General features: G+C 43.5%; 1 protein-coding gene across 3 annotated transcripts in view; it reads right to left on the bottom strand.

The window, feature by feature from the left end:
- CAMKMT (calmodulin-lysine N-methyltransferase) overlaps positions 1 to 20,717 on the bottom strand; it is a 659,144-nt gene that overhangs the window by 150,770 nt on the left and 487,657 nt on the right. For all 3 annotated transcript variants that reach the window (XR_012318072.1, XM_073672051.1, XM_073672049.1), the window contains exon 8: positions 11,736 to 11,810. Coding sequence is in view for 2 of the 3 variants with exons in the window: in XM_073672051.1 (XP_073528152.1) it covers positions 11,736 to 11,810 (75 nt within the window). In the remaining variant the exon portion in view is untranslated. The remainder of the gene's footprint in view (positions 1 to 11,735; positions 11,811 to 20,717) is intronic.

Here is a 20,717-nt window from a genome sequence, read left to right as displayed (position 1 = left end):
CGGTGGCGGACTAAGATGAACTGTGTGTGAACAGCGGTTTATGAAGTGCCATAATAAACTGCAACACTGTGTGAAAAACGTAAAGACATTGCACGTGTGCATTTGATTGACGCAGCGAAGCGAGTTACCCCCAGTATGATGACGAGCGCTGCCTTACAATATATATATATATATCTATATATATATATATATATATATCTATATATATATATATATATATATATCTATATATATATATATATATATATATATCTATATAAAAAAAACGAAGGCAGCACTCCAACAAAAGATGATTTTTAGAGAAAATGGACTGTATTCCGCCCAAATGGCAACGTTTCGGTTCATGGAACCTTTCTCTTGCCATTTGGCAAAATATAGTCCAGACATTGACAAGGTTAGAAATAATGATTTTTGTTAGAAAGAATAATTTTCTCCTTCAAACTTTACTTTCATCAAAGAATGCTCCCTTTCAGCATTGCAGACCTTTGGCATTCTAGCTGTTAATTTGCTGAGGTAATCTTGAGAAATTTCACCCCATGCTTCCTGAAGCCCCTCCAACAAGTTGGATTGGCTTGATGGGCACTTTTTGCGTACCATACGGTCAAGATGCTCCCACAACAGCTCAATGGGGTTGTGATCTGGTGACTGCGCTGGCCACTCCATTACAGATAGAATACCAGCTGCCTGCTTCTTCCCTAAATAGTTCATGCATAATTTGGAGGTGTGCTTTGGGTCATTGTCCTGTTGTAGGATGAAATTGGCTCCAATCAAGCGCTATCCACAGGGTATGGCATGGTGTTGCAAAATGGAGTGATAGCCTTCCTTATTCAAAATCCCATTTACCTTGTACAAATCTCCCACTTTACCACCACCAAAAGCACCAAAGCAACCCCAGACCATCACATTACCTCCACCATGCTTGACAGATGGCGTCAGGCACTCTTCCAGCATATTTTCAGTTGTTCTACGTCTCACAAATGTTCTTCTGTGTGATCCAAACACCTCAAACTTTGATTCGTCTGCCCATAAAACTTTTTTCCAATCTTCCTCTGTCCAATGTCTGTGATCTTTTGCCCATATTAATCTTTTCCTTTTATTAGCCAGTCTCAGATATGGCTTTTTCTTTGCCACTGTGCCCTGAAGGCCAGCATCCCGGAGTCGCCTCTTCACTGTAGACGTTGACACTTGTGCTTTGCGTGTACTATTTAATGTAGCTGCCAGTTGAGGAGCTGTGAGGCATCAATTTCTCAAACTAGAGACTCTAATGTACTTGCTCAGTTGTGCAGCGGGGCCTCCCACTTCTCTTTCTACTCTGGTTAGAGCCTGTTTGTGCTCTCCTCCGAAGGAAGTAGTACACACCGTTGTAGGAAATCTTCAGTTTCTTGGCAATTTCTCGCATGGAATAGCCTTCATTTCTAAGAACAAGAAATAGACTGTCGAGTTTCACATGAAAGTTCTCTTTTTTTGGCCATTTTGAAAGTTTCATAGAGCAAACAAATGTAAAGCTCCAGATTCTCAACTAGATCAAAGGAAGGTCAATGTTATAGCTTCTCAAATCAGCCAAACCATTTTCAGCTGGGTTAACATACCTGTGAAAAGGCTTTCTAGGGTTTTCTAAACATCCATTACCCTTCTTACACAGTTAGCAAACACAATGTAACATTAAAACACTGGAGTGGTGGTTGTTGGAAATGGGCCTCTATACACCTATGTAGATATTGAAATAAAAACAAGACGTTTGCAGCTAGAATAGCCATTTACCACATTAACAATGTATAGAGTGTATTTCTGATTCATTTAATGTTAGCGTCATTGAAAAAAAATGTGCTCTTCTTTAAAAAATAATGAAATTTCTAATTGACCCCAAACTTTTGAACAGTAGTGTGTATATATATATATATATATATATATATATATATATATATATACACAGTACAGACCAAAAGTTTGGACACACCTTCTCATTTAAAGATTTTTCTGTATTTTCATGACTATGAAAATTGTACATTCACACTGAAGGCATCAAAACTATGAATTAACACATGTGGAATTATATACTTAACAAAAAAGTGTGAAACAACTGAAAATATGTCTTATATTCTAGGTTCTTCAAAGTAGCCACCTTTTGCTTTGATGACTGCTTTGCACACTCTTGGCATTCTCTTGATGAGCTTCAAGAGGTAGTCACCGGAAATGGTTTTCACTTCACAGGTGTGCCCTGTCTGGTTTAATAAGTGGGTTTTCTTGCCTTATAAATGGGGTTGGGACCATCAGTTGTGTTGTGCAGAAGTCTGGTGGATACACAGCTGATAGTCCTACTGAATAGGCTGTTAGTTGCTTTTTTCTTGCCATAATACAAATTCTAAGTAAAGAAAAACGAGTGGCCATCATTACTTTAAGAAATGAAAGTCAGTCAGTGCGAAAAATTGGGAAAACTTTGAAAGTGTCCCCAAGTGCAGTTGCAAAACCCATCAAGCGCTACAAAGAAATTGGCTCACATGAGGACCGCCCCAGGAAAGGAAGACCAAGAGTCACCTCTGCTTCTGAGGATAAGTTTATTCGAGTCACCAGCCTCAGAAATTGCAGGTTAACAGCAGCTTAGATTAAGACCAGGTCAATGCCACACAGAGTTCTAGCAGCAGACACATATCTACAACAACTTTTAAGAGGAGACTTTGTGCAGCAGGCCTTCATGGTAAAATAGCTGCTAGGAAACCACTGCTAAGGACAGGCAACAAGCAGAAGAGACTTGTTTGGGCTAAAGAACACAAGGAATGGACATTAGACCAGTGGAAATCTGTGCTTTGGTCTGATGAGTCCAAATTTGAGATCTTTGGTTCCAACCACCGTGTCTTTGTGCGACGCAGAAAAGGTGAACGGATGGACTCTACATGCCTGGCTCCCACCGTGAAGCATGGAGGAGGAGGTGTGATGGTGTAGGGGGGCTTTGCTGGTGACACTGTTGGGGATTTATTCAAAATTGAAGGCATACTGAACCAGCATGGCTACCACAGCATCTTGCAGCGGCATGCTATTCCTTCCGGTTTGCGTTTAGTTGGACCGTCATTTATTTTTCAACAGGACAATGACCTCAAACACACCTCCAGGCTGTGTAAGGGATATTTGACCAAGAAGGAGAGTGATTGGGTGCTACGCCAGATGACCTGGCCTCCACAGTCACCAGACCTGAACCCAATCGAGATGGTTTGGAGTGAGCAGGACCGCAGAATGAAGGCAAAATGGCTAACAAGTGCTAAGCATCTCTGGGAACTCCTTCAAGATTGTTGGAAGACCATTTCCGGTGACTACCTCTTGAAGCTCATCAAGAGAATGCCAAGAGTGTGCAAAGCAGTCATCAAAGCAAAAGGTGGCTACTTTGAAGAACCTAGAATATAAGACATATTTTCAGTAGTTTCACACTTTTTTGTTAATTCTATAATTCCACATGTGTTAATTCATAGTTTTGATGCCTTCAGTGTGAATGTACAATTTTCATAGTCATGAAAATACAGAAAAATCTTTAAATGAGAAGGTGTGTCCAAACTTTTGGTCTGTACTGTATATATATATATATATATATATATATATATATATATATATATATATATATATATATACATACATACATACACACACTGCTCAAAAAAATAAAGGGAACACTTAAACAACAGAATATAACTCCAATTAGATCAAACTTCTGTGAAATCAAACTGTCCACTTAGGAAGCAACATTGAGTGACAATCGATTTCACATGCTGCTGTGCAAATGGAATAGACAATAGATGGAAATTATTGGCAATTATCAAGACACACTCAATAAAGGAGTGGTTCTGCAGGTGGGGACCACAGAGCACATCTCCGTACCAATGCTTTCTGGCTGATGTTTTGGTCACTTTTGAATGTTCGTTGTGCTTTCACACTCGTGGTAGCATGAGACAGACTCTACAACCCACAGAATTTACTCAGGTAGTGCAGCTCATCCAGGATGGCACATCAATGTGAGCTGTGGCAAGAAGGTTTGCTGTGTCTGTCAGAGTAGTGTCCAGAGGCTGGAGGCGCTACCAGGAGACAGGCCAGTACACCAGGAGACGTGGAGGGGGCCGTAGGAGGGCAACAACCAAGCAACAGGACCGCTACCTCCGCCTTTGTGCAAGGAGGAACAGGAGGAGCACTGCCAGAGCCCTGCAAAATTACCTCCAGCAGGCCACAAATGTGCATGCGTCTGCACGAACGGTTAGAAACCGACTGCATGAGGGTGGTATGAGAGCCCGACGTTCACAGATGGGGGTTGTGCCAACAGCCCAACACCGTGCAGGACGTTTGGCATTTGCCACAGAACACTAGGATTGGCAAAGTCGCCACTGGCGCCCTGTGCTCTTCACAGATGAAAGCAGGTTCACATTGAGCACATGTGACAGCGTCTGGAGACGCCGTGGAGAGCGATCTGCTGCATGCAACATCCTTCAGCATGACCGGTTTGGCAGTGGGTCAGTAATGGTGTGGGGTGGCATTTCTTTGGAGTGCAGCACAGCCCCCCATGTGCTCGCCATAGGTAGCCTGACTGCCATTAGGTACAGAGGTGAGATCCTCAGACCCCTTGTGAGACCGTGTGCTGGTGCGGTTGGCCCTGGGTTCCTCCTAATGCAGGACAATGCCAGACCTCATGTGGCTGGAGTGTGTCAGCAGTTCCTGCAAGATGAAGGCATTGAAGCTATGGACTGACCCGCCCGTTCCCCAGACCTGAATCCGATTGAGCACATCTGGGACATCATGTCTCGCTCCATCCACCAACGTCACTTTGCACCACAGACTGTCCAGGAGTTGGCGGGTGCTTTAGTCCAGGTCTGGGAGGAGATCTCGCAGGAGACCGTCCACAACCTCATCAGGAGCATGCCCAGGCGTTGCAGGGAGTTCATACAGGCACGTGGAGGCCACACACAATACTGAGCCTCATTTTGACTTGTTTTAAGGACATTACATCAAAGCTGTATCAGCCTGTAGTGTGTTTTTCCACTTTAATTTTGGGGATGACTCCAAATCCAGGCCTCCATTGGTTAATAAATTTGATTTCCATTGATGATCTTTATGTGATTTTGTTGTCAGCACATTCAACTTTGTACAGAACAAAGTATTCAATGAGAATATTTTATTCATTCAGATCTAGGATGTGTTATTTGAGTGTTCCCTTTATTTTTTTGAGCAGTGTATATACATACATATACACTCATATATCATATATACACACAAACACATATATACATACACATTCATATATACCCAAAAAATCTGATGAAAATTAATATCAGACACACCATAAAAAATAATAACTTAAAAGAAATATAGGACATTTTTACAAAATACATACCGTATTTTTCGGACCATAATATGCACTTTTGGGGGAGGTGCCAGTGGTGGTGAAGCAGGATCGCAAGGAAGCAGGGTCCCTCCGTCTGGAAGCCAGTGGCTGCAGTAGCTGTGTGATGCTGTGGACCTAGTATCGGTGGTCAGGCAGAGCTTTCCCAGCGGCCGCATACGCAGACTGGGATCTCGACCCAGCCGAGATCTCAACTGCACATGTGCTGCCTCCGGCGGCCATCTTCCTGAAGCTGTGGGCCTCAGGGAAATTGCCGCCGAAATCCCATACTGTGCATGCCTCGGCTCGGTTGGCCATTTTCCTGTAGACCATGGCTTCTGGAAGATGGTCGCCGGAAAAGCAGTGCACTGCGCTATGCTTCATCGCCGAGACCTGGCCCACAGAATCTCACCGCTCTTGCCGTCGCCGGGTTCCTGAGAGAGGGACCCTTCTTCCTGCTATGCCACTCCACCACCAATGCAACCCCCTGCTGCTGGAGCACCGCCTTCTCCCACCCAGGGCCCTCTGTAATGCAATACTTCTGCCGGATTCCTGAGGGACCCTGCCTTCTGTGACCCACGCTCCACCGCCCTCCAGGTAAGAGACCTATTTGGACTATAAGATCATTTTACAACTTTTCTTATAAAGAAACATTTTTCCCATTTTCCACCATAAAATTTGGGGTCCGTCTTATGGTCCGGTGCGTCTTATTGTTCGAAAAATACGGTATATTTCTTTTCAAAACAAATATGGGCAGCATGGTGGCTCAGTGGTTAGCACAGCAGCCTTGCGGAACTGGGGTTTCCACCAAGGAAAACATCTGCAAGGAGTTTGAATGTTATCCCCGTGTTTGCGTGGGTTTACTCCGGGTTCTCCGGTTTTCTTCCACACTCCAAAAACATACTGATAGGGAATGTAGATTATGAGCCCCAATGGGGACAGCCATGATAATGTACAGTACAGACCAAAAGTTTGGACACACATTCTCATTGTAACATACCTGGCGGCGTCCTTGCATAGTGGTCCAGTCCAGACTGCCACTCTGGCTTCTTTCCATACTGTCTGCTTTGCTCTGCTCTGGCTGCTTAGGGCGACGCCCGCTGAACTTCCTGTTTCTTGTAGCAGCTGCAGACACACCCCTAATGCATCCTCAGCCTATTGCTGTCTGTCACCTGGTATTTAAACCAGCTCCTCCTTGGAATCCATGCCTGAGCATCTTGTTCTGTCAGTTGGCTTCTAGTCACTGATGTGCCAGGTCTTGTCTATGTTCCCTGCCTTACGGTATCAGTTCCTGTGTCTGAACTGTGTCCTGACTGTGCACTCTAGCCAGCTGTCTGTCTGCCTTCTGGAGGCTGTATTTCCAGGCCTGTCTGAACATGCTCCTAGCCTGTTCGTCCCGCCCTCTGGGGGCCGCATACCCAGACTCGCTCCTGTATTTGTTGCAGTACAGTTCCTGTCTGAACTGTCTCCTAACCTGCTTCCTGTTTCTCTCTATGTCCATACCTTCCCTTTCTCCTGCATTGTCTGAACCAGCACTTGGCTTTACCTTGGCTCGTTCCTGTTGTAATGCAGCAGCTTGCTAGCATTACTGTAAATGGTCCAGGATGTGTTTACCGGACCATGTACCTTCCCCTTTAACTGACTGGTCACATGACCGTGACATCACACAGGTCCTGATGCACACAGTTAGGTCCTGTCAGTATGGGTGTATGTGTGCACAGGATATATAAACCCTGCTTAATTTGAGACAGGTGTGTTCGGTGTGAGGCGTGAGGCCTGTGCTCCGTGTGTGTGGGACACCGTTTGTGAGAGGCCTAGTGAGGCCGAGTGAAGCCTGGCAGCCTGAAAGGCAAAGACTGGATCCTGTGCGGATGCTAGTGGCCTTGGAAGGCAGCGGCTTTGGAGTGAAGCCTGGTGCCTGGAAGGTCGAGCCTGGATCCTCTGTGGATGTCAGTGGCCTTTGAGGGAGAGCCGGCTTGAGTAAGAGTCCTGAAAGGCAGAGCCTGGATCCTGTGTGGATGTCAGTGGTCTTTGAGGGAACGACGGCTATAGATCCCTACCTGGGAAGCCACAAAGCCACGGTGGTGGCAAGCGTAATGGACTGAGACAGCTAAACCCGGCAAAGGTAATACCCAGTGCAATATGGACATTGTGATATGAACATTGCTACTTTATTACCTTGCCGTAAGCTGTAACCTGGAGCAAGTGGGCCTGTGTGCCACTTGGCTCATGAACATTGTGTTTATGTGTGTCGGCGTGCCACGGAGTTGGACCCGGTGAACTGTGGCTTATGATGTAATAAACTGCAACATTGTGAGAAAAACATAAAGACATTGCATGTGTGCATTGATTGACGCAGCGAAGCGAGTTACCCCCATTATGATGATTAGCGCTGCCTTACACTGTATTTTGTTGCAGTAACAGTTCCTGTCTGAACTGTCTCTTAACCTGTTTCCTGTTTTTCTCTATGTCCGTACCTTCCCTTTTTCTGCAGAGTCTGAACCTGCTCCTAACTCCTACTCGTTGTCGCTGTACTTCCGTTTGTGAGTTTAGAGTCCACTCGCTACTTCATTGCAAGTATCTTGTGTGTATATGGTTCTGCCTTTCCCTTCCTGTCTGTTCCGTGTGAACAGAGCCCTGTCCCCTCTGCTCTGCCTTGCTCACCGCTCCGGCGGTTCTTGCCTGCTCTGCCTTGCTCACCGCTCCGGCGGTTCTTGCCTGCTCTGCCTTGCTCACCGCTCCGGTGGTTCTTGCCTGCTCTGCCTTGCTCACCGCTCCGGCGGTTCTAGCCTGCTCTGCCTTGCTCACCGCTCCTGCGGTTTCCGCTCTGCTCTGCCTTGCTCACCGCTCCTGCGGTTTCCGCTCTGCTCTGCCTTGCTCACCGCTCCTGCGGTTTCCGCTCTGCTCTGCCTTGCTCACCGCTCCTGCGGTTTCCGCTCTGCTCTGCCTTGCTCACTGCTCCTGCGGTTTCCGCTCTGCTCTGACCCTTTGCTCACTGCTCGGGCAGTCTCGCTCTGCTCTGACCCTTTTCTCACTGCTCCAGCAGTCTCGCTCTGCTCTGACCCTTTGCTCACTGCTCCGGCAGTCTCGTCCTGCTCCACTCTTGCTCACCGCTCCAGACGGCCTCATCCTGCTCTACTCTCGCTCACCGCTCCTGGCGGTCTCGTCTTGCTCTGCTCTTGCTCGCCGCTCCGGCCGGCCTCACTCTGCTGTGTTTGTCCACTGCATCTGCGGTTCTGTTCCTGAGTCCCAGTCTGTACTGGGTCCTATCCACTCTGTGCTCCAACCTGTCGTACCTGCCAGTACCTCCCTGCCTGCATACCAGTCGTGCTTACCAGCATCCACCTGCCTGCATACCGGCCGTACCTGCCAGTACCTCCCTGTTTGCATACCAGTCGTGCTTGCCAGCATCCGCCCGTCTGCATACCAGCCGTGTCTGCCTATACCCACCAGTCTGTGTGCCAGCCTAACCTGCCTGTTCCTGTATTCCCCGGTGTGGGTCAACAGCAGTGTCCGGGGTCTGACCTGGAGTAGCACCTGGTCCCTCTGCTCGGTTCCTCCTTGGTGCACTGGCGTCGTATGCCGTCGTGCGACCTTGGTCGGATCGGGTGGATACTTAGTTACGCCCCTCCAGGCATTCACTCTCCGGTACGGTCCAGTGGAATCACTACATATACACACACAAGCCAGTCAGTCCAGGCGCGTGCATTACACTCATTTAAAGATTTTTCTGTATTTTCATGACTATGAAAATTGTACATTCACACTGAAGGCATCAAAACTATGAATTAACACATGTGGAATTATATACTTAACAAAAAAGTGTGAAACAACTAAAAATATGTCTTATATTCTAGGTTCTTCAAAGTAGCCACCTTTTGCTTTGATGACTGCTTTGCACACTCTTGGCATTCTCTTGATGAGCTTCAAGAGGTAGTCACCGGAAATGGTTTTCACTTCACAGGTGTGCCCTGTCAGGTTTAATAAGTGGGATTTCTTGCCTTATAAATGGGGTTGGGACCCTCAGTTGTGTTGTGCAGAAGTCAGGTGGATAGACAGCTGATAGTCCTACTGAATAGACTGTTAGAATTTGTATTATGGCAAGAAAAAAGCAGCTAAGTAAAGAAAAACGAGTGGCCATCATTACTTTAAGAAATGAAGGTCAGTCAGTCCGAAAAATTGGGCAAACTTTGAAAGTGTCCCCAAGTGCAGTTGCAAACACCATTAAGCGCTACAAAGAAACTGGCTCACATGAGGACCTCCCCAGGAAAGGAAGACCAAGAGTCACCTCTGCTTCTGAGGATAAGTTTATCCGAGTCACCAGCCTCAGAAATCGCAGGTTAACAGCAGCTCAGATTAGAGACCAGGTCAATGCCACACAGAGTTCTAGCAGCAGACACATCGCTACAACAACTGTTAAGAGGAGACTTTGTGCAGCAGGCCTTCATGGTAAAATAGCTGCTAGGAAACCACTGCTAAGGACAGGCAACAAGCAGAAGAGACAAGTTTGGGCTAAAGAACACAAGGAATGGACATTAGACCAGTGGAAATCTGTGCTTTGGTCTGATAAGTCCAAATTTGAGATCTTTGGTTCCAACCACCGTGTCTTTGTGCGACGCCTTGTTCCCACCGTGAAGCATGGAGGAGGAGGTGTGATAGTGTGGGGGTGCTTTTGCTGGTGACACTGTTGGGGATTTATTCAAAATTGAAGGCATACTGAACCAGCATGGCTACCACAGCATCTTGCAGCGGCATGCTATTCCATCCGGTTTGCGTTTAGTTGGACCATCATTTATTTTTCAACAGGACAATGACCCCAAACACACCTCCAGGCTGTGTAAGGGCTATTTGACCAAGAAGGAGAGTGATGGGGTGCTACGCCAGATGACCTGGCCTCCACAGTCACCAGACCTGAACCCAATCGAGATGGTTTGGGGTGAGCTGGACCGCAGAGTGAAGGCAAAAGGGCCAACAAGTGCTAAGCATCTCTGGGAACTCCTTCAAGATTGTTGGAAGACCATTTACGGTGACAACCACTTGAAGCTCATCAAGAGAATGCCAAGAGTGTGCAAAGCAGTCATCAAAGAAAAAGGTGGCTACTTTGAAGAACCTAGAATATAAGACATATTTTCAGTTGTTTCACACTTTTTTTTTAAGTATATAATTCCACATGTGTTAATTCATAGTTTTGATGCCTTCAGTGTGAATGTACAATTTTCATAGTCATGAAAATACAGAAAAATCTTTAAATGAGAAGGTGTGTCCAAACTTTTGGTCTGTACTGTATGTAAAGCGCTGCGAAATATGTTGGCGCTATATAAAAATAAAGATTATTATTACTATATGGAATAAAAACATAGGACACGCCATCAAACTGATTTAGAACATTCATTCTGAATTAAACAGTCATCCATAAACCCTAGTGGAAACTAGAAAAAAAATGGAAAATGGAAACCTTTCGACTAATATATGTAAAATACAAGCAGAGCTGTGAATTAGATGACAATGGTGAAATGCTTGATTAATGCTATTTCTGTCAACTCCGGTGAAATAATACCTGTTCTCTTAATTACATGTTACAGTATGTCGTAGGATGATTTATACGGAGAATAAAGAACATGATACAATGTTCCTCCCTATTACTTTGCCATTAATAACTGTCTACTTAACTTCAGCAGTCTTCAGAAATATCAGATATAATTTGCCTCTGATCTCAAGCGATTGACGTGTACAAGTTCCCGAGTTTGCCAAAGGCCTCGTATATATTTAAAGCACTCTAAATAGCTATTAGAATTCGACTGAAGACCACGGATCACTCAAAGACATTTTCTTATACATGAATTATTCTGGACCCCACTTTAGATAGCTCGTGTCACAACACATTGTTACATCTCGTATACTCTCCATGCAGAACATGATTTGGGCGATCACTTTTATGATAAAAAAAAAATAAAAAAATTTCACAACCTTGCTTGTGCTAATAACAATAGTCAGATATTTAGTAACAAGTAAGTTAATTGAGCTGTTTGTGTTGATAAACTCCTTTTCCTTCAGACTGTTCCTCCCTGAACCATAATTATTTGCAATTTGCTTAAGTCGTCCATTTACTGATACGTCAAGCATGAAACAGAGGCAATTTCGCAAAATGGAAATGCTTCTCAAAATCAATCTTCAGGAAATAATGTGGTAGAAGTTACTCTCTGATAGAAGACTACCTCATGACTGTCACATAGAGATGAATATTAATTTGTTGAGGTTAAGGCGGTTTAGTGCTTCATTTGTTGACTTTGTTCAGCCGTCAGAGAGCAGAGCAGTGCAATTATTTCAACAAATCTATTTCTTTTCCCCCCGTTCCGCTAGTTACCATTTTTTATGTACTTACCAGTCAGCACACATAACAATGTCAAAATGTCCTTCCAGTTGAGAGACATCTGTCTCATTATCCCATCGTAAAACGCTAAAGGAGAAAAAGAATAAAAAACAGAAAAAAGTCAATTTAATTTTTTTTTTTTTTTCCTTTTTTTTTTTTTTTTACATAGAGGATATTTTCATGACATTCACTTTGGTAGAGTTAAAAGCAAATCGGATGTTTGCAAACATATCTCAAGATCACTTTTATCAGGTCTGTAAGGAATTAAGTGAAGAACAGAAGGAATGAAGGGTTTTTGATTTTTTTGTTTATACAGCAGCATAACGTGCAGATCAGGGGTCCAGTGTAAATTCTGGAACAGGATCTCCTTCTAACCTGAGCCAGTTAAAAGTGAAGGCGACCAGTGCACCCTTGGTGTGGCCAAACAGTTATGTGCACTTTCCCACCTACTTGCTTTCCCTCTGTCTTCAACCTCCCTCTATTTTGTTTGACAGGCAGAGATAAATGGAAAACAGGTAGGTGGAAAGGTGCACTGAACTATTTGGCCACACTATGGGTGCACTGAGTGCCTGTACTTGGCTTGAACAGTCATTATGTGCAGACAGGAATGAAGTGTAATGTGCAGATCCGGAGTCCTGTGTAAAATCTGGAATAGGGTCTCCTTCTAACCTGTGCCAGTTAAAAGTAAAGGTACTCAGTGCACCCTTGGTGTGGCCAAACAGTTATGTGCACTTTCCCACCTACTGTACAGGTAGGTGGGAAGGTGCACTGAACTATTTGGCCACACTATGGGTGTACTGAGTGCCTGTACTTGGCTTGAACAGTCATTATGTGCAGACAGGAATGAAGTGTTTTTCTTTTTCTTTTTATACAGCAGCGTAATGTGCAGATCCGGAGTACAGTGTAAAATCTGGAATAGGGTCTCCTTCTAACCTGTGCCAGTTAAAAGTAAAGGTACTCAGTGCACCCTTGGTGTGGCCAAACAGTTATGTGCACTTTCCCACCTACTTGTTTTCCCTCGGTCTCCAACCTCCCTCTATTTTGATTGACAAGCAAAGATAGATGGAAAACATGTAAGTGGGAAGGTGCACTGAACTATTTGGCCACACTAAGAGTGCACTGAGCGCCTGTACTTGGCTTGAACAGTCATTCCGTGCTGACAGACTCCCTTTAAGGTCTCCACAGCCACATGGGCCCAAATGTGACTGCTGCCGCTACACCCCTACAGCTTATGCCACAATGTTCCACTATGATGAAAGGTTTATCAAGTAAAAAAAGTTATTTCAGCCCAAAAATAAAGCTCGATAAGAAACACTTCAGAAGACCATTTTTATCAGGTCTATAAGGAACCAGATGAGGAACTGGAGGATTTGGAGTGTTTTTGAATTTTTTATGCAGCCGTGTAACTTAAAGATTTTGATCCCGATGCAAAAATCTGGGATATGTGACCTCTTCTAATGTGCCAGTTAAAATTCTAGGGTCTTTTTGTCTGACATAGGGGCCTTAAAAGGGGTTGTTTAGGATGGTGATGAAAGTCATGACTCCTCACAGCCCGCATATCAGGCGCTATAAGGATTCTATGGTGCCAACAGTGAGAGTGGGCGGTCATGTGATTGAAAGAATGCAATATACATACTTCTGGCCACATTCCAACTAGCCGTGCATGGCCTCACTCTATACAAGTGAATTGTGTGAAGCTACGCAAGTCTAGTCAAAATGTGGCAGGAAGTATGCAAACTGCATACTTATGGTCAAATCGTTGCTGGCACCGGAGAATCCTGACAGTGTGTGGTGCTCGCTGTAAGGATTCACAAGTCTGCAGTCACATAAAGACTGTAGACTTTCATCCCAAACCTGGACAAACCCTTTAAGTTCTCCTCAGTCACCAAGGCCCAGATGTAACTGTTACTTCTACACCCCCACTAAAGCTATGCCACAATGTTCTTTTATGATGTAAAACTAATCAATGGGAAGAAATGTCATTTCAGCCCCAAAATAAAGCTTCATAAGAGTCGTGAAGGGGTGGGAGGTGTGTTTATATTAAAGGCATCATTCATTGCACTTTTATTTCAATGCTTCTCTGCTGTGTTAGTTAGCTATAAGATTATAAATAACTATAAGCAATCGTATTGCTAAAAATCATCTGCAGTGACTGACTAGATCCTAAAAGAATAGCTCCTCTTTCACTCCTCTATGCAACTCTGGCAGCTCTAACAATTTTCTCTACATGATACAATCAGATTTTTTCAATAGTCAGCTACGTCAAGTGAAGGCTCAAAATGTATCTCTACGCTGCAGAAGTAAAAAAAAAAAAAAAAAATCAGATAATCGCTGTTCCATATAAAAAGTGACTGGTTAATGCTAGTGAATTTTTAGAATGGGTAATTTTATTTAAATTAAATAAAAAAAACAAAAAAATGATTATTGTTGAGCATAACTTTTATTTTGAGTGCTTGACTGGCACCCTGTAGTTTTTTTTTTACACGAGAGGTAATGATGGATTTGAATGATCGAAACTAATGGTAAAATATTTTTTATCATATAGTAGATTTAGGTTGGACATACTTTTTGAAGACTGATGTTGGGTATTCTGTGGGCTCTTTCTAAAATGTCAAACTGTGCTTTTTCCTAGTAGAACAAGACAGTGGCATCCATTCTTAAGCATCTTGCATACGACAGTATTTTGGCTTAGCACCAGTTCCAAGAGGTGACGAGTGACTGCCTAAAACTAAGCAGCCAAACTGCAAAGGAGTCAGAGACAACAGAAAGGTTCCCAAACAGAATCCAGATAATAAATTTCACTGCATCGTGTTATCCAGATACATGATGCCAAATTCATCTCCGGCTACGTTCACTTTACATTTTTACCAAGCATTTGTGGCTTCATTGCTGCTTCCAAAGTGACTCCATCTGCCTTATTATTGTGATTGGCTCCATTTCAGAGTTGAGTCCATATACTGTTTTTCAGGTTTTCAGACAGAAGCCCCAACAGTGTCAAAAATGTACATAAACACCAGTGAGATAAGTTTCTCTGGATGTCTGTTCATTACTGGAATACTCTTAAATCCCTCACTCAGGTTGCAAATTAGATGAAGGTATACAAGCCCTCAATGTATGCAGTAGACAAGGAAGAGCTCAGTTAGTTTTATGAAAATAAAGTGGACTTTACTTTTGTAACTGGTGTAACATATATAGAGTAGATAGCAGGTTCAAAGCTTGGTTTTCCCATCATCTTCTGTTACACAGAGGCACAGTTATATCGGTTTCATGTGGTAGCACATCAATTGTTAGCAACATTTCAACAATACGGTATGACTGACTTAAGTACTCCACTCTTTCTACACTGTGTGTAGAATTATTAGGTAAATGAGTATTTTGATCACTTTGATACTTTTTATACATGTTGTCCTACTCCAAGCTGCATAGGCTTGAGGGCCAACTACCAATTAAGTAAATCCGGTGATGTGCATCTCTGTAATGAGGAGGGGTGTTGACTAATGACATCAACACCCTATATAAGGTGTGCTTAATTATTAGGCAACTTTCTTTCCTTTGGCAAAATGGGTCAGAAGAGAGATTTGATGGGCTCTGAAAAGTCCAAAATGTCTTGAAGAGGGATGCAGCAGACTGAAATTTCCAAACTTTTGAAGCGTGATCACCGAACAATCAAGCGTTTCATGGCAAATAGCCAACAGGGTCGCAAGAAGCGTGTTGGCCAAAAAAGGCGCAAAATAACTGCCCATGAATTGAGGAAAATCAAGCGTGAAGCTGCCAGGATGCCATTCGCCACCAGTTTTGCCATATTTCAGAGCTGCAACGTTACTGGAGTATCAAAAAGCACAAGGTGTGCGCTACTCAGGGACATGGCCAAGGTAAGGAAGGCTGAAAAACGACCACCTTTGAACAAGAAACATAAGATAAAACGTCAAGAATGGGCCAAGAAATATCTTAAGACTGATTATTCAAAGGTTTTATGTACTGATTAAATGAGAGTGACTCTTGATGGGCCAGATGGATGGGCAAGAGGCTGGATCAGTAAAGGGCAGGGAGCTCCACTCCGACTCAGACGCCAGCAAGGTGGAGGTAGGGTACTGGTATGGGCTGGTATCATCAAAGATGAACTTGTGGGACCTTTTCGGGTTGAGGATGGAGTGAAGCGTAACTCTCAGACCTACTGCCAATTTCTGGAAGACAACTTCTTCAAGCAGTGGTACAGGAAGAAGTCGGTATCGTTCAAGAAAAACATGATTTTCATGCAGGACAATGCTCCATTACATGCATCCAACTACTCCACAGCGTGGCTGGCCAGTAAAGGTCTGAAAGAAGAAAAAATAATGACATGGCCCCCTTGTTCACCTGATCTGAACCCCATAGAGAACCTGTGGTCCATCATAAAATGTGAGATCTACAGGGAGGGAAAACAGTACACCTCTGGGAACAGTGTCTGGGAGGCTGTGGTGGCTGCTGCATGCAATGTTGATCGAAAGCAGATCAAGCAACTGACTCAATCTATGGATGGAAGGCTGTTGAGTGTCATCATAAAGAAAGGTGACTATATTGATCACTAATTTTTTTGGTTTTTGCTTTTGCATGTCAGAAATGTTTATTTCTAAATTTTGTGCACTGATATTGGTTTACCTGGTGAAAATAAACAAGTGAGATGGGATTATATTTGTTTTTTATTAAGTTGCCTAATAATTCTGCACAGTAATGGTTTCCTGCACAAACAGATATCCTCCTAAGATAGCCAAATCTAAAAAAAACCCCACTCCAACTTCCAAAAATATAAAGCTTGGATATTTATGAGTCTTTTGGGTTGATTGAGAACATACAGTACAGACCAAAAGTTTGGACACACCTTCTCATATAAAGATTTTTCTGTATTTTCATGACTATGAAAATTGTACATTCACACGGAAGGCATCAAAACTATGAATTAACACATGTGGAATTATATACTTAACAAAAAAGTGTGAAACAACTGAAAATATGTCTTATATTCTAGGTTCTTCAAAGTAGCCACCTTTTGCTTTGATGACTGCTTTGCACACTCTTGCCATTCTCTTGATGAGATTCAAGAGGTAGTCACCGGAAATGGTTTTCACTTCACAGGTGTGCCCTGTCAGGTTTAATAAGTGGGATTTCTTGCCTTATAAATGAGGTTGGGACCATCAGTTGTGTTGTGCAAAAGTCAGGTGGATACACAGCTGATAGTCCTACTGAATAGACTGTTAGAGTTTGTATTATGGCAAGAAAAAAGCAGCTAAGTAAAGAAAACGAGTGGCCATCATTACTTTAAGAAATGACGGTTAGTCAGTGCGTAAAATTGGGAAAACTTTGAAAGTGTCCCCATGTGCAGATGCAAAAACCATTAAGCGCTACAAAGAAACTGGCTCACATGAGGACCACCCCAGGAAAGGAAGACCAAGAGTCACCTCTACTTCTGAGGATAAGTTTATCCAAGTCACCAGCCTCAGAAATCACAGGTTAACAGCAGCTCAGATTAGAGACCAGGTCAATGCCACACAGAGTTCTAGCAGCAGACTCATCTCTTCAACAACTGTTAAGAGGAGACTTTGTGGAGCAGGCCTTCATGGTAAAATAGCTGCTAGGAAACCACTGCAAAGGACAGGCAACAAGCAGAAGAGACTTATTTGGGCTAAAGAACACAAGGAATGGACATTAGACCAGTGGAAATCTGTGCTTTGGTCTGATGAGTCCAAATTTGAGATCTTTGGTTGCAACCACCGTGTCTTTGTGCGACGCAGAAAAGGTGAACGGATGGACTCTACATGCCTGGTTCCCACCGTGAAGCATGGAGGAGGAGGTGTGATGGTGTGGGGGTGCTTTGCTGTTGACACTGTTGGGGATTTATTCAAAATTGAAGGCATACTGAACCAGCATGGCTACCACAGCATCTTGCAGCGGCATGCTATTCCATCCGGTTTGCGTTTAGTTGGACCATCATTTATTTTTCAACAGGACAATGACCCCAAACACACCTCCAGGCTGTGTAAGGGCTATGTGACCAAGAAGGAGAGTGATGGGGTGCTAAGCCAGATGACCTGGCCTCCACAGTCACCAGACCTGAACCCAATCGAGATGGTTTGGGGTGAGCTGGACCGCAGAGTGAAGGCAAAAGGGCCAACAAGTGCTAAGCATCTCTGGGAACTCCTTCAAGATTGTTGGAAGACCATTTCCGGTGACTACCTCTTCAAGCTCATCAAGAGAATGCCAAGAGTGTGCAAAGCAGTCATCAAAGCAAAAGGTGGCTACTTTGAAGAACCTAGAATATAAGACATATTTTCAGTTCTTTCACACTTTTTTGTTAAGTATATAATTCCACATGTGTTAATTCATAGTTTTGATGCCTTCAGTGTGAATGTACAATTTTCATAGTCATGAAAATACAGAAAAATCTTTAATTGAGAAGGTGTGTCCAAACTTTTGGTCTGTACTGTAGTTGTTGATCAATAATAAAAATAATCCTCTAAAATACAACTTGCCTAATAATTCTGCACACAGTGTATCTGTCCTCCACTGATCACAGCACACTTCCATGCATACCCATGCCCTGGGCCTGGCAAGTCCAGTATTTCCTCACGAAGACTCCCATGTCCAGCCTACACATTGCCTCCTCAGCCCCACTTCGTCTGTGCTGTCTCAGGGTTACCCACAACCCACAGCTATACCTCCTTGTGTTCCTGGCTGTAGCCACTGCAGCTGAGCTCTCCTTTCTTATCCCAGGATTCAAGATGTTCTGGCCATATTAGGATGAGGGTTGCCACTTCATCCAGTACAGTTACAAAGCTAGCAACCCTAAAAAAATCTTTTCCTTGCAGACACATACCCTAGTAATGCAACTCACTTCCCATCTCAACAAGAAATAACTTCCTTCTACTTCCTAAAACTCGTCCTATCTGCAGGGCTGGTCAACGGTTAACGCATTTGTGCCCTGCATCTACATTATACTTTCCACTTCCATAACATAAGTGAATTAACCATAATTTTTCATAGCATAATAATACCAGGAACAATTGTACAGAAGAGATGAAGTTTTACAGTGGTGCTCAGATGGTTGAGTAGAAGGTGGTTAGGTGATGAACCAACTTCAACTTAGGAGTGGGAAACCGCACCAAAAGAAAAGAGGGAGTAAGTGGTGTGGTGTCGGTGCGCTGTCCGGTCTAGAAGTACAATATACAGGAAGTTGTTGGTTACCTTTATTAGAAGTCCACAGTTCACAAACTGGTTTTCTCCGAACAGGAGTTTTCGTCATGTAAATACCTGTCGAAGGCTCCTGTCCGGAGCCGAAAACCCAAAAACTCTATGAGCAATTGTATGAAACAACACATATAGAAATTGCAGCAATAAAACACATTACAGTCATCATAATATCTTCAGGGAGTGTTTCTTCTTCTGCCATACTTTTACACTCATGTAAAAAAATATATATATCCCAACTCTCAAAACACTTGACACAGATGCACCAAATATTGACCAGGTGAAACCGGTATCACCAGAATAAACTTAAACCAGTGATTTTACTAACTAAGCATGGCAGATCTTGAAACAGAGCTCAAACAGTCAGATGTGTCTGGGTCTAAAATCCATTCATTGGAAGATCCTAATACTACTGATATCACAAAGGATTTCTGTAATAATGCATTACCATATAAAGACGCCATTCATAGGGCTATTTGGCTCAGGACACTAACCAGTTTTGTTTTGTTTTTGTACATGCATTAAAGCGCTATACATTTCTTTCTCGTTCAGATATATTCAAATAATTTTTACATCTTTTATACATGATACGTGGGGCCTAATTCTTGTGCTATTTTCATACTCTTTTTTATTTGCAGATATCGGTCAAAAAGTAAAGGAGATATGGATCTGCTATTCACATTTTTTTTTTATTACCACAAAGGACTCCTGAAATTATTATTATTTATTTATATAGCATCATTGATTCCATTGTGCTATACGTGAGAAGGGGTTACATAAAAATACAGATATCACTTACAGTAAACAAACTAACAATGATAGACTGGTACAGAGAGGAGAGGACCCTGCTCTTGCGGGCTTACATTCTACAGGGTGGTGGGGTAGGAGACAGTAGGTTGGGGGTTGCAGCAGCTCCAGTGTTGGTGAGGCGGCAGCTCCAGTGGTGGTGAGCCGGCAGCTCCAGCGGTGGTGAATCGGCAGCTCCAGTGGTGGTGAGGAGGCAGCTAGATCATTGCTGGCAGTAAGCTTTCTTGAAGAGATGGGTTTTCAAGATCAGTCTGACGGATCCGAATGTGGTGGATAATCAGACGTGTTAGGGCACACAATTCCAGGGGATGGGGATATTCGGGAGAAGTCTTGGAGGTGATTGGGTGAGGAACGAATAAGTGTGGAGGAGAGAAGGAGGTCTTGGGAGGACTGGAGATTACGTGAGGGAAGATATCGGGAGATTAGTTTGAAGATGTACGGAGGAGAAAGGTTATGGATGGCTATGTAGGTCAGTGTCAGTAGTTTGAACTGGATACGCTGGGGAACTGGGAGCCAATGAAGCGATTTGCTGAGGGAAAAAGCAGAGGAGAAGCGAGGATAAAGAAGAATTAGTTAGGCAGCAGAGTTAAGAATGGACTGGAGGGGTGCGAGAGTGTTAGCAGGTTGGCCACAGAGGAGGATTTTGCAGTAGTCGAAGCGGGAGATGATGAGGGTCTGCACAAGCATTTTAGTAGATTGAAGGTTGAGGAAATGATGGATTCTGGAAAAAATTTTGAGCTGGAGGCCACAGGAGGTGGAAAGAGCTTGGATGTGCAGTTTGAAGGACAGGGCAGAATCAAGGGTTACTCCGAGGCAGCGAATTTCCGGTACAGGGGAAAGCGTGATATCATTTATTGTGATAGATAAATATATCAAAATTATTGTTACAGAAAGGAGAACAAATTTATCTATCGAACACTGGGTTTATTTTTCAACAGAGGTGGGACTAGTAGTAGTGATGTAGAT

Source organism: Phyllobates terribilis, unplaced genomic scaffold, assembly GCF_046119375.1.
Source record: "Phyllobates terribilis strain yellow unplaced genomic scaffold, ASM4611937v1 Scaffold_3__8_contigs__length_932513732, whole genome shotgun sequence".
NCBI lineage: Eukaryota > Metazoa > Chordata > Amphibia > Anura > Dendrobatidae > Phyllobates > Phyllobates terribilis.
This window is presented reverse-complemented; position numbering and strand designations above follow the sequence as displayed.